The sequence below is a fragment of the Mesoplodon bidens genome (genome assembly GCF_964165515.1).
Source record: "Mesoplodon bidens genome assembly, chromosome: 4".
Lineage (NCBI taxonomy): Eukaryota > Metazoa > Chordata > Mammalia > Artiodactyla > Ziphiidae > Mesoplodon > Mesoplodon bidens.
In genome coordinates, this window is record NC_138160.1 from 41550700 (window position 1) to 41563080 (window position 12381).

Below are 12381 nucleotides of genomic sequence, written 5' to 3' on the forward strand. Positions count from 1 at the left end.
TATCAGGTAAGTTTAGCCTAATCCCGGGAGGATTCCCAGGGCATGAGGGTAAGACACAGAGCTTTCATCCACGTTGATCCAAAGCTCCATAGGATCTGTAAGAGCGCTAGAGTATAAGAACAGAAGGATGAATTCAACTCCTCCAGCCAGGGTGGGGAAACTAACAGTCAGGAATGTGAGACACAGACCTTCTGCTAACCCTCTCCATCCTCCACCCAGCCCTACCTAGGAATTTTGAGTTTGAGAAATGTGAGGCTGAAAATGCCCTAAAGATGCTAGACGTTCTGGTTGGTCAAGACCACAGACTGTACTAGGTCTCTGTCTTCTGCAAATCAGCAGTGTGCTAAAGGCAATTCTCCTCTGTTACAGCTACAGCTGACCAGTCAGCAGCTTCTTTTGAGATGGAAATGTCTCAGACCGGCTTCAGTGCTCATTATTCACAGGTACATTGACCACTTGGTAGAAAACTTTTTTTTTTTTTTGAGGTTTCCTTTCCCAAAGCCAACACCCAGACATCAGCATTACAGGTGCAACTTGCAGCTCATGGCATGAGCAGTTATTCAGACCATGTTGTTTCTAATCCAAATAGGAAACAGCATTTCACAGGCTTCTTATTAAGAAAGCATGTTATCATACACAGCTCACTACATTGTACTAATAATTGTGAATCAGACAGTTGGAGGTCTGCCTTCTATAATTATACATCTAGCTAAATAAAATATTTAACATATTTACTAAAGATATGGAATGTATCTTTTTCTTGGTGTCAAGGTATTCAAGGGTCTTGCTAGAATTCCATGTTCAAGACCCAGGCTTCTTAGCAGCCATAAAGCAGAAAGGTAAGATTAGAAAATATATCCTTTGTAGTTGATGGAAGAAATGGTACCATGGTCCCTGCACAAGAATATTGACATTTCAGTGTGTAATTGTACTGTATGACCTAGGGAAATTTTCTTATTCTGCCTCAGTTTCTTCTGTAAAAGAAGTGGTAATAATGGCATCTAGCCCAATGGATTATTGTGATGATTTTATGATTTAATATATGTAAAGCACTTTGAACAGTACTTAACATATGGTTAATGCTATGTAAGTGTTTGCTCTTACCATTTTTGTTAAATATCATTGTTTTCTCTATTTGAATATAAGGACTGGGTCATGCTTGGAGCAGTAGGAGCCTATGATTGGAATGGAACAGTCGTCATGCGGAAGGCTAATCAAATCCTAATTCCCCAAAACACGACCTTTAATGTTGAGTCTACCAAAAAGAATGAACCTCTTGCTTCTTATTTAGGTAAAGTTTGTATGTAATTGAGAAAAAGTTTTGGTTTTTTTTAAATTTTTTTTTATTTTTAGTATTATTTGCTTATATTTATATAGGTGTATTTTGTAAGAGAGATCACATCTAAGAGTTAGATATTTTAGATGTTAGAGACCCATGATGGCCTCTGAGTAGCCTTAGCAAAAATAACAGAACGTGGAGGATCCTTTCTCAGAAGGTCTGCCTACACGGGAAGTGATTTGGGCTGAAACGCACATTTTTTGACGTCTCTCTGTGTCTGGTATTCGTATTAATGTCAAGAAGTGCTTCAGACCCAGTGGACAGGAAACAAAGGTAGAAAAAGAAAACTTGACTCGGCCTATCCTGAAGATCAGACTCCCATATTCTCTTAAATATCCTCTATCATTAGTTTCTCTCTATGGGTCCTAATTTTGGAAAGTAAACTTTTAACTTGTTTTGTCATATGACTTCTTTAATACCTCTGTTCACAATCAGATACATATTGAAGTGAAACCCAGTAATGTAACGATTTTCCAAAGACTTGCCTAGAATGAGGAGGTGTGTGTCTGGTGTCACTTTATTCTGAATCTGTGTCAGGCTGGGAGTTGCCTGGGGGATAGCTGGGGACTCTTCTGTCACTGGTTGAGCTCAGTAAACACTTGGGAGGGACTAGAATGGAAGGGACCCTCAGGGTATGGTTTCTCAGCTCTCTCTCTTCACTCAACAAATATTTTGGGAGCACCTTTCTTGCCCCAGGCATTGTTCTCGGTGCTGGGGATACAGTGGTAAAGAAAACAAATACGTGCTGTGTTCATATTTTAGCATGTTAGCAGTCCTGTCTGGGATCTTTATGTCCTGGAAGTTTTTTCTCTCTCTATCCCAGTTTCTTTCTATTTTATAGGAAGGTGGCAGGTCTTTCCTGGCACAGCCATACATCTTATTCAGGGGCACGTATTAAAGCTGTAGAGGCAACAGGATTTAAGAAAAATAAAGAGTCTAAGCAGTTTCGATAATTAAAAATATAGTGGTAAGCAGCAGGTATAATGGGAGTGCTAAACCCCCATAAGATATGTTAAACGGCCCTAATGGAAGTCTAGTCTATTTCTCAGAAAAGTCCTATTTATTCTGCCCTAGTCTGAGAGCAGCTAAAGTATTCTAAGCATTGTCCTAAGCATCACACGTTACAAAAGAAAATGCCAAACTAGAATTGCCAGTAAAAAACTATCTGAAGGATACAGATCTAAAAACAATCCCCATCTACCCATCCCTCTCCCCACCAAACCTGAAAAAACTGGTGGTTAGAAAACAAAGTATACACTGCATGTCTTTTAAATATTTGGAGGATTGTGATATAAAATAAAGGGGTTGGCATTAAAATTCATACTGAGTTTTACAATTAAAAGAGATCTTAGAAAGCGAATGGTACACATCTAATTTGCCAAATTAAGAAATTGAGGAGTAGAAATATTATGTCACAGCTAACTGTGGCAAATCTGAAAGTAAAATCTAGGTTTTTTGATTCTTATTGCAGTGTTCATTTCGCCATACTAAAATGCCTGATTCTGGGTTGATCAAGAAAACACTTATAAATAATGAGTACCTGCAGTGTGCCAAACATTCAGTTATAAATTGAGGATAACAAGATAAATAAGGGATATTTATCCCTGCATTGATGAAGCTTACCTTTCTGGATAAGAGATGATAACAGAACCAACCAAATCCTGTCAGTATGATATGAGCTGTGACATAGGATACCTAAAAAAGAGGACAGGAGGTTAGGTTAGATAATTTTTTTTTATATACAGCAGGTTCTTATTAGTTATCCATTTTATACATATTAGTGTATGTATGTCAGTCCCAATATCCCAATTCATCACACCACCCCCCTCCCCCGCCAGCCACTTTCCCCCATTGGTGTCCATACATTTGTTCTCTACATCTCTGTCTCCATTTCTGCCCTGCAAACCAGTTCATCTGTACCACTTTTCTAGGTTCCACATATATGCGTTAATATACAATATTTGTTTTTCTCTTTCTGCCTTACTTCACTCTGTAGGACAGACTCTAGGTCCATCCATATCTCCACAAATGACCCAATTTTGTTCCTTTTTATAGCTGAGTAATATTCCATTGTATATATGTACCACATCTTCTTTATCCATTTGTCTGTCGATGGGCATTTAGGTTGCTTCCATGACATGGCTATTGTAAATAGTGCTGCAATGAACATTGGGGTGCATGTGTCTTTTTGAATTATGGTTTTCTCTAGGTATATGCCCAGCAGTGGGGTTTGCTGGGTCATATGGTAATTCTATTTTTAGTTTTTTAAGGAACCTCCATACTGTTCTCCATAGTGGCTGTATCAATCCACCAACAGTGCAAGAGGCTTCCCTTTTTTCCACACCCTCTCCAGCATTTGTTGTTTGTAGATTTTCTGATGATGCCCATTCTAACTGGTGTGAGGTGATACCTCATTGTAGTTTTGATTTGCATTTCTCTAATAATTAGTGATGTTGAGCAGCTTTTCATGTGCTTCTTGGCCATCTGTATGTCTTCTTTGGAGAAATGTCTATTTAGGTCTTCTGCCCGTTTTTGGATTGTGTTGTTTGTTTTTTTAATATTGAGCTGCATGAGCTGTTTATATATTTTGGAGATTAATCCTTAGTCCATTGATTCATTTGCAAATATTTTCTCCCATTCTGAGGGTTGTCTTTTCATCTTGATTGTAGTTTCCTTTGCTATGCAAAAGCTTTTAACTTTCATTAGGTCCCATTTTTTTTGTTGTTTTTTGTTTTTATTTCCATTACTCTAAGAGATGGGTCAAAACAAATCTTGCTGTCATTTATGTCAAACAGTGTTCTTCCTATGTTTTCCTCTAAGAGTTTTATAGTGTCCAGTCTTACATTTAGGCCTCTAATCCATTTTGAGTTTATTTTTGTATATGGTGTTAGCGAGTGTTCTAATTTCATTCTTTTACATGTAGCTGTCCAGTTTTCCCAGCACCACTGATTGAGGACTCTGTCTTTTCTCCATTGTATATCCTTGCCTCCTTTGTCATAGATTAGTTGACCATAGGTGCGTGGGCTTATCTCTGAGCTTTGTATCCTGTTCCATTGATCTATATTTCTGTTTTTGTGCCAGTACCATATTGTTTTGATTACTGTAGCTTTGTAGTATAGTCTGAAGTCCGGGAGTCTGATTCCTCCAGCTCAGTTTTTTGCCCTCAAGACTGCTTTGGCTATTCGGCGTCTTTTGTGTCTCCATACAAATTTTAAGGTTTTTTGTTCTAGTTATGTAAAAAATGCCGTTGGTAATTTGATAGGGATTGCATTGAATCTGTAGATTGCTTTGGGTAGTAGAATCATTTTCACAATATTGATTGTTCCAATCCAAGAACATGGTACATCTCTCCATCTGTTTGTATTATCTTTAATTTCTTTCATCAGTGTCTTATAGTTTTCTGCATACAAGTCTTTTGCCTCCCTAGGTAGGTTTATTCCTAGGTACTTTATATTCTTTTTGTTGCAATGGTAAATGGTAGTGGTTCCTTAATTTCTCTTCCAGATTTTTCATCATTAGTGTATAGGAATGCAAGACAATTCTGTGCATTTTGTATTCTGCAGCTGTACCAAATTCACTGATTAGCTCTCATAGTTTTCTGGTGGCATCTTTAGCATTCTCTATGTATAATATCATGTCATCTGCAAACAGTGACAGTTTTACTTCTTCTTTTCCTGTTTGTATTCCTTTTATTTCTATTTCTTCTCTGATTGCTGTGGCTAGGACTTCCAAAACTATGTTGAATAATAGTGGTGAGAGTGGACATCCTTGTCTTGTTCCTGATATTAGAGGAAATGCTTTCAGTTTTTCACCATTGAGAATGATGTTTGCTGTAGGTTAGTCATATATGGCCTTTATTATGTTGAGGTAGGTTCCCTCTATATCCATTTTCTGGAGAGTTTTTTATCATAAATGGATGTTGAATTTTGTCAAAAGCTTTTTCTGCATCTATTGAGATGATCATATGGTTTTCCTTCTTCAATTTGTTAATATGGTGTGTCATATTGATTGATTTGCGTATATTGAAGAATCCTTGCATTTCTGGGATGAATCCGACTTGATCATGTTGTATGATCCTTTTAATGTGTTGTTGGGTTCTGTTTGCTAGTATCTTGTTGAGGATTTTTGCATCTGTATTTATCAGTGATATTGGCCTGTAATTTTCTTTTTTTGTAGTATCTTTGTCTGGTTTTGCTATCAGGGTGATGGTGGCCTCATAGAATGAGTTTGGAAGTGTTCCTTCCTCTGCAATTTTTTGGAAGAGTTTGAGAAGGATGGCTGTTAACTCTTCTCTAAATGTTTGATAGAATTCACCTGTGAAGCCATCTGGTCCTGGACTTTTGTCTGTTGGAAGATTTTTAATCACAGTTTCAATTTCATTACTTGTGATTGGTCTGTTCATATTTTCTATTTCTTCCTGGTTCAGTCTTGGAAGGTTATACCTTTCTAAGAATTTGTCCATTTCTTCCAGGTTGTCCATTTTATTGGCATAGAGCTGCTTCTAGTAGTCTCTTAGGATGCTTTATTTCTGTGGTGTCTGTTGTAACTTCCTCTTTTTCATTTCTAATTTCATTGATTTGAGTCCTCTCCCTCTTTTTCCTGATGAGTCTGGCTAATGGTTTATCAATTTTGTTTATCTTCTCAAAGAATAAGCTTTCAGTTTTATTGATCTTTGCTATTGTTTTCTTTGTTTCTATTTCATTTATTTCTGCTCTGATCTTTATGATTTCTTTCCTTCTACTAACTTTAGGTTTTGTTTGTACTTCTTTCTCTAGTTCCTTTAGGTGTAAGTTTAGATTGTTTATTTGATATTTTTCTTGTTTCTTGAGGTAGGCTTGTATTGCTGTAAACTTCCCTCTTAGAACTGCTTTTGCTGCATCTCATAGGTTTTGGATCGTCGTGTTTTCATTCTCATTTGTCTCTAGGTATTTTCTGATTTCCTCTTTGATTTCTTCAGTGATCTCTTGGTTATTTAGTAACGTATTGTTTAGCCTCCACGTGTTTGTATTTTTTACGTATTTTTCCCTGTAATTGATTTCTAATCTCATAGCATTGTGGTCAAAAAAGATGCTTGATATGATTTCAATTTTCTTAAATTTACTGAGGCTTAATTTGTGACCCAAGATATGATCTACCCTGGAGAATGTTCTGTGTGCACTTGAGAAGGAAGTGTGATCTGCTGTTTTTGGATGGAATGTCCTATAAATATCAATTAAATCTATCTGGTCTTTTGTGTCATTTAAAGCTTCTGTTTCCTTATTTATTTTCATGTTGGATGATCTGTCCATTAGTGTAAGTGAGGTGTTGAAGTCCCCCACTATTATTGTATTACTGTCGATTTCCTCTTTTATAGCTGTTAGCAGTTGCCTTATGTATTGAGGTGCTCCTATGTTGGGTGCATATATATTTATAATTGTTCTATCTTCTTCTTGGATTGATCCCTTGATCATTATGTAGTGGCCTTCCTTGTCTCTTGTGACATTCTTTATTTTAAAGTCTATTTTATTTGATATGAGTATTGCTACTCCAGCTTTCTTTTGATTTCCATTTGCATGGAATATCTTTCTCCATCTCCTCACTTTCAATCTATATGTGTCCCTAGGTCTGACATAGGTCTCTTATAGACAGCATATATATGGGTCTTGATTTTGTATCCATTCAGCGAGCCTGTGTCTTTTGGTTGGAGCATTTAACCCATTTACATTGAAGGTAATTATCAGTATGTATGTTCCTATTACCATTTTCTTAGTTGTTATGAGTTTGTTTTTGTAGGTCCTTTTCTTCTCTTGTGTTTCCCAGTTAGAGAAGTTCCTTTAGCATTTATTGTAGAGCAGGTTTAGTGGTGCTGAATTCTCTTAGCTTTTGCTTGTCTGCAAAGCTTTTGATTTCTCCATCGAATCTGAATGATATCCTTGCCAGGTAGAGTAATCTTGGTTGTAGGTTCTTCCCTTTCATCACTTTAAATATGTCCTGCCACTCCCTTCTGGCTTGTAGAGTTTCTGCTGAGAAATCAGCTGTTAACCTTATGGGAGTTCCCTTGTATGTTAATTGTCATTTTTCCCTTTTTGCTTTCAATAATTTTTCTTTGTCTTTAATTTTTGCCAACTTGATTACTATGTGTCTCGGCGTGTTTCTCCTTGGGTTTATCCTTCCTGGGACTCTCTGCACTTCCTGGACTTGGGTGGCTATTTCCTTTCCCATGTTAGGGAAGTTTTCAACTATATTCTCTTGAAATATTTTCCCGGGTCCTTTCTCTCTCTCTTCTCCTTCTGAGACCCCTATGATGCAAATGTTGTTGCATCTAATGTTGTCCCAGAAGTCTCTTAGGCTGTCTTCATTTCTCTTCATTCTTTTTTCTTTATTCTGTTCCACAGCAGTGAATTCCACCATTCTGTCTTCCAGGTCACTTATCTGTTCTTCTGCCTCAGTTATTCTGCTATTGATTCCTTCTAGTGTATTTTTCATTTCAGTTATTGTATTGTTCATCTCTGTTTTTTTGTTTTTTAATTCTTCTAGGTCTTTGTTAACCATTTCTTGCATCTTCTTGATCTTTGCCTCCATTCTTTTTCTGAGGTCCTGGATCATCTTCACTATCGTTAATCTGAATTCTTTTTCTGGAAGGTTGCCTATCTCCACTACATTTAGTTGTTTTCCTAGGGTTTTACCTTGTTCCTTCATTTGGTACATAGCCCTCTGCCTTTTCATCTTGTCTATCTTTCTGTGAATATGTTTTTTTTTCCACAGGCTGCAGGATTGTAGTTCTTCTTGCTTCTGCTGTGTGCCCTCTGGTGGATGAGGCTATCTAAGAGGCTTGTGAAGGTTTCCTGATGGGAGGCACTGGTGGTGGGTAGAGCTGGCTTTTGCACTCATGGACAGAGCTCAGTAAAACTTTAATCTGCTTGTCTGCTGATGGGTGAGGCTGGGTTCCCTCCCTGTTGGTTGTTTGGCCTGAAGTGACCCAACACTTGAGCCTACCTGGGCTCTTTGGTGGGGTTAATGGTGGACTCTGGAAGGGCTCACGCCAAGGAGTACTTCCCAGAACTTCTGCTGCCAGTGTCCTTGTGCTCATGGTGAGACACAGCCACCCCCCACCTCTGCAGGAGACCCTCCGACACTAGTAGGTAGGTCTGGTTCAGTCTCCTATGGTGTTACTGCTCCTTCCCCTGGGTCCCTATGCACACACTTCTTTGTGTGTGCCCTCCAAGTGTGGAGTCTCTGTTTTCCCCAGTCCTGTCGAAGTCCTGCAGTCAAATCCCACTAGCCTTCAAAGTCTGATTCTCTAGGAATTCCTCCTCCCATTGCTGGACCCCCAAGTTGGGAAGCCTGACATGGGGCTCAGAGCCTTCACTCCAGTAGGTGGACTTCTGTGGTATAAGTGCTCTCCAGTTTGTGAATCACCCACCCAGCAGTTATGGGATTTGATTTTATTGTGACTGCACCCCTCCCACCATCTCATTGTGGCTTCTCCTTTGTCTTTGGGTGTGGGGTATCTTTTTTGATGAGTTCCAGTGTCTTCCTGTCAATGATTGTTCAGCAGTTAGATGTGATTCCGGTGCTCTCATAAGAGGGAGTTAGAGCATGTCCTTCTACTCCTCCATCTTGAACCAATCTCAGGTTAGATAATTTCTAAAGGTTCTTCATGTTCTAAGATTCTAAGAGACTGTTCTATGTGAAATACCTTGAAATCAAGAACCAGTTTAACCTGAGGTTTCTTTCCATCCTAGATAGAAGAATCTGAGAACATTTGTCCTCATATGTAACAGTGGCATATAAAGTAACATAACTTTTTGGGAAAGTCGTTTGACAATGTGTATCCAGAGCCATAAAAATGTTTACACCACCTTGACCTCGAAATTTCATTTCTGAGGATCTAACCTAAAGAAAAAATCCAATTATTTAAGAATACAAAGGGAACAATTGTTTTCATAGTATTTTATTGAGGTAAATGACATATCCTTAATGTTCAAAAATATGGGAATAGTTAAGTAAATGGTAAATAGTAAATCCACTTAATGGAACATCATGCGCCCATAAATATAAAAATTATAAAGCTGCTGATCCCATCATACTTGAAGTGACTTGAAGTGGTTATGGCACCGTGTATACAGTCAGACAGTACAGAGATACTCTTAGGTCATAGAATCTTGAGTTTGTTTTCTGACTCTGCCCCTGGTTATGACTTTAGACAAATTGCCTTATTCCTCAAAGCCTCAATTTGCTTATTTATTAAAAATATATATATAAAATTTGGGTTGTTATGAAAATGAGATTAAATAATACCTGTAAGGTGCTTAGTGTTGTGCTTAACAGACAGCTGACCCTCAATAGGTATTGTCTATTGTTGTATATTATGTAATATTATATAGAAAACATTCCTCTTATTATTAGTATTATGATAGGCAAAACAATGCCCTAAAGATGTCCATGTCCTAATCCCCAGATCCAGATCTTATATGGCAAAAGGGACATTGCAGATGTGATTAAGTTAAAGATCTTGACATGAGGAGATTATCCTGAGATACCTGGCTGGGCCCAATCTCATCACATGGGTTTTTAAAATCAGAGAAGCTTTCCTGGATGTGGACAGGGGATGATAGAACTATAGAAAAATGGTCAGAGATATGCAGTATTGGCTTTTAAGATGGAGAAGGGGGGCCACAGCCAAGGAATGTGGGTGGTATCTAGAAGCCACAGTGGGCAAGGAAATGGATTCTGCCCTACAGCATCCAGAAGGAACCCAGCCCTGCCAACACCATGATTTTAGCCCAGGGAGACCTAGGTCTGATTTCTAACTTTAAAAGATAATATATTTGTGATGTGTTACCATCAAGTTTATGGTAATTTGTTACAACAGCAATAGGAAACTAATACAGGTGTATTATATACCTACTAAGAGTAGCTGACATTAATACTACTACTAATTAGTATTGAATAGTTACAACATTAAAGACATTGTCCACAAAGACATTGAAGTCCACAAAGATGTGAGTGACATTGTCACTTCTCTAAGGAAGTTCACACACTTTAACATGATATTTAATAATATATTAATAATAATGTTATTTTATAAATAACACTACAGTAATTTTGGTATTCTGAGTGATTGTCATTGAATTCCTTAAAAACAAATAAACTTAAAGAACCCTAAATCTATTATTCTCAAAAACCTTGGGTTAATGATTTGCTTAGAGCAGACTTAGAGAATTCAAGACTGAAAGATACTGCTGTAAGCAAAAAAAAATTAAGAGAACCTTCATTTCTGACCACAGTATTTATAATACATGACTCCTGTCTGCCCAGAAAAGGAAATTTGGGGGTATGTTGTCTACAGTCTGCTCAGATGATGTGTTTTTTTGGTTTGTTTCAGAAATCCTTTCATTATCTTAGTCACAGGTTGGTGTTTTAGACATTTTGCCAACATAAAGTCTATTATATGTAAGATTTCTTTCAAAATAGAAAAGCACTCAGAAAGAGGTCAGGGGAGAAAAATAGCTTTTTTTCTCCCCAATATTATTCTAAATCTAAAATTAAGCTTTCAAAATGTTTCCTTGTATGGGTTACACATTAAGAAGAGTTTGAATGTGTTCTCCCAATCCATGTGGATTGAAAGTTGTTAGACTATGGAAATTCTTACTGAAGAAGAAAAGTGAGAGGTAGACAGTTTATTAAAAAATCCCATAGTAACCAATAATAGTCAGAAAGAAGCAGGAACTGAAGCTGTGCAACCTCCCTCAGGATGGAATCATCCACCTGTCTTTCTATAGCCCAGTAACTGCCTTTTGCCAACATGCACTCGGCAAGTGGGTTTGCTGGTGAGAATACAGTCGAGATCCTGTTCCCTACCTCCCCCACCCACAGTTTGCTGATTTCTAATCACACTAGACTGATTCACGAGGAAAAGTAAAGATGTGAGGCCCGTGCATGACATCAGATCAGGTCCTACCTGTTTCCCATTACCTCACCAGATCCTAGCACTTTTCCCAAGAAGTGAATCGTGAGAGCTGACAGGATTTACTCTTTATAAATCTACACACAGAACTATGCCATCATTTTTCCTTTCTCTTCAGTCGTGTGCGTTTCCTTTTCAGAAAGTGATATTAAGCTTTTAAATCTTTATAATGATTATCCTTCTATTATGACTAGACTTTACTGGGCCCTTGTTCTCACTTTCTCTTTATTGTCTTTAGATGCCTGAGCTTCAACCAGGACTACCTGACTGGTTGTTATTGTCCCTGTGAAGATTTCAGCTAACAGTTTAGTAATCAATTGTGCATCATGAAAGTCAACTAGATAATCACACAACTCCAAGCCTCAAACACAATTTTCAACTTATTTTTTAAAGGTTCTTTTATAAGTTTGCATTCATAGCTCTGAAAATTGCAAAAAAAAAACAAATCACTGTGTACTCTCACCCCACTCACCCCACTCTCTTCTTAATATTTCTAGTAGAGCTGCATGAAATACAACAACCTTTGTTTTGCACAGTCTTCTTTTCCATTTTATTTATGTATAAACATGACCCTAAAGTTTTGGTTTTTTAAGCAATACTGTGGTTAGTAACATAAAAATATAACACATTACACATTAGAAAAAGAATATTTTACAGTCTATTATGTATAGTAAATTTTTTAAAAAGCTCTAAGGTGAAGAAATGAAAATGTGAGAAAAATATTCATGAAGGGGAATATGGCTGAGGAATTGTGTTCCTTTAGGACTTGTAAGAATAAACATATTTCAGTACAAAACTTCTGTTCCTCTTTTAAACTTTTGGAAGAGAGTGGAACTATTATCTTATGGTAAAATACTTGGTAAGTAAATTATCAATATAATCTTTTTCTCAGTAAAAAATGCTATTTTGTGGCATTTGGAAAAATAATCTGCCTTCTACTCCAATGATGGACAGTTCTGGTTATTAGAACATTTCTTCCTTCTGTAGAGCTGAAATCTCCACGTGGTAATTTTTATCTATTGATTTAGCTCTGTTCTCTAGAGATACAAAGAATAAATCTAATTCTTCACTCAAAAATTAATAATAATCTGCT

At 37.2% G+C, this 12381-nt stretch overlaps 1 protein-coding gene across 1 annotated transcript in view; it reads left to right on the plus strand.

Annotated features, from left to right (window-relative positions):
• Positions 1–12381, plus strand: part of ITGA1 (integrin subunit alpha 1) — a 163429-nt gene that overhangs the window by 104596 nt on the left and 46452 nt on the right. The window contains exons 10-11 of the mRNA XM_081230400.1: positions 370–443; positions 1147–1291. Of these exons, the coding sequence (XP_081086526.1) occupies positions 370–443; positions 1147–1291 (219 nt within the window). The remainder of the gene's footprint in view (positions 1–369; positions 444–1146; positions 1292–12381) is intronic.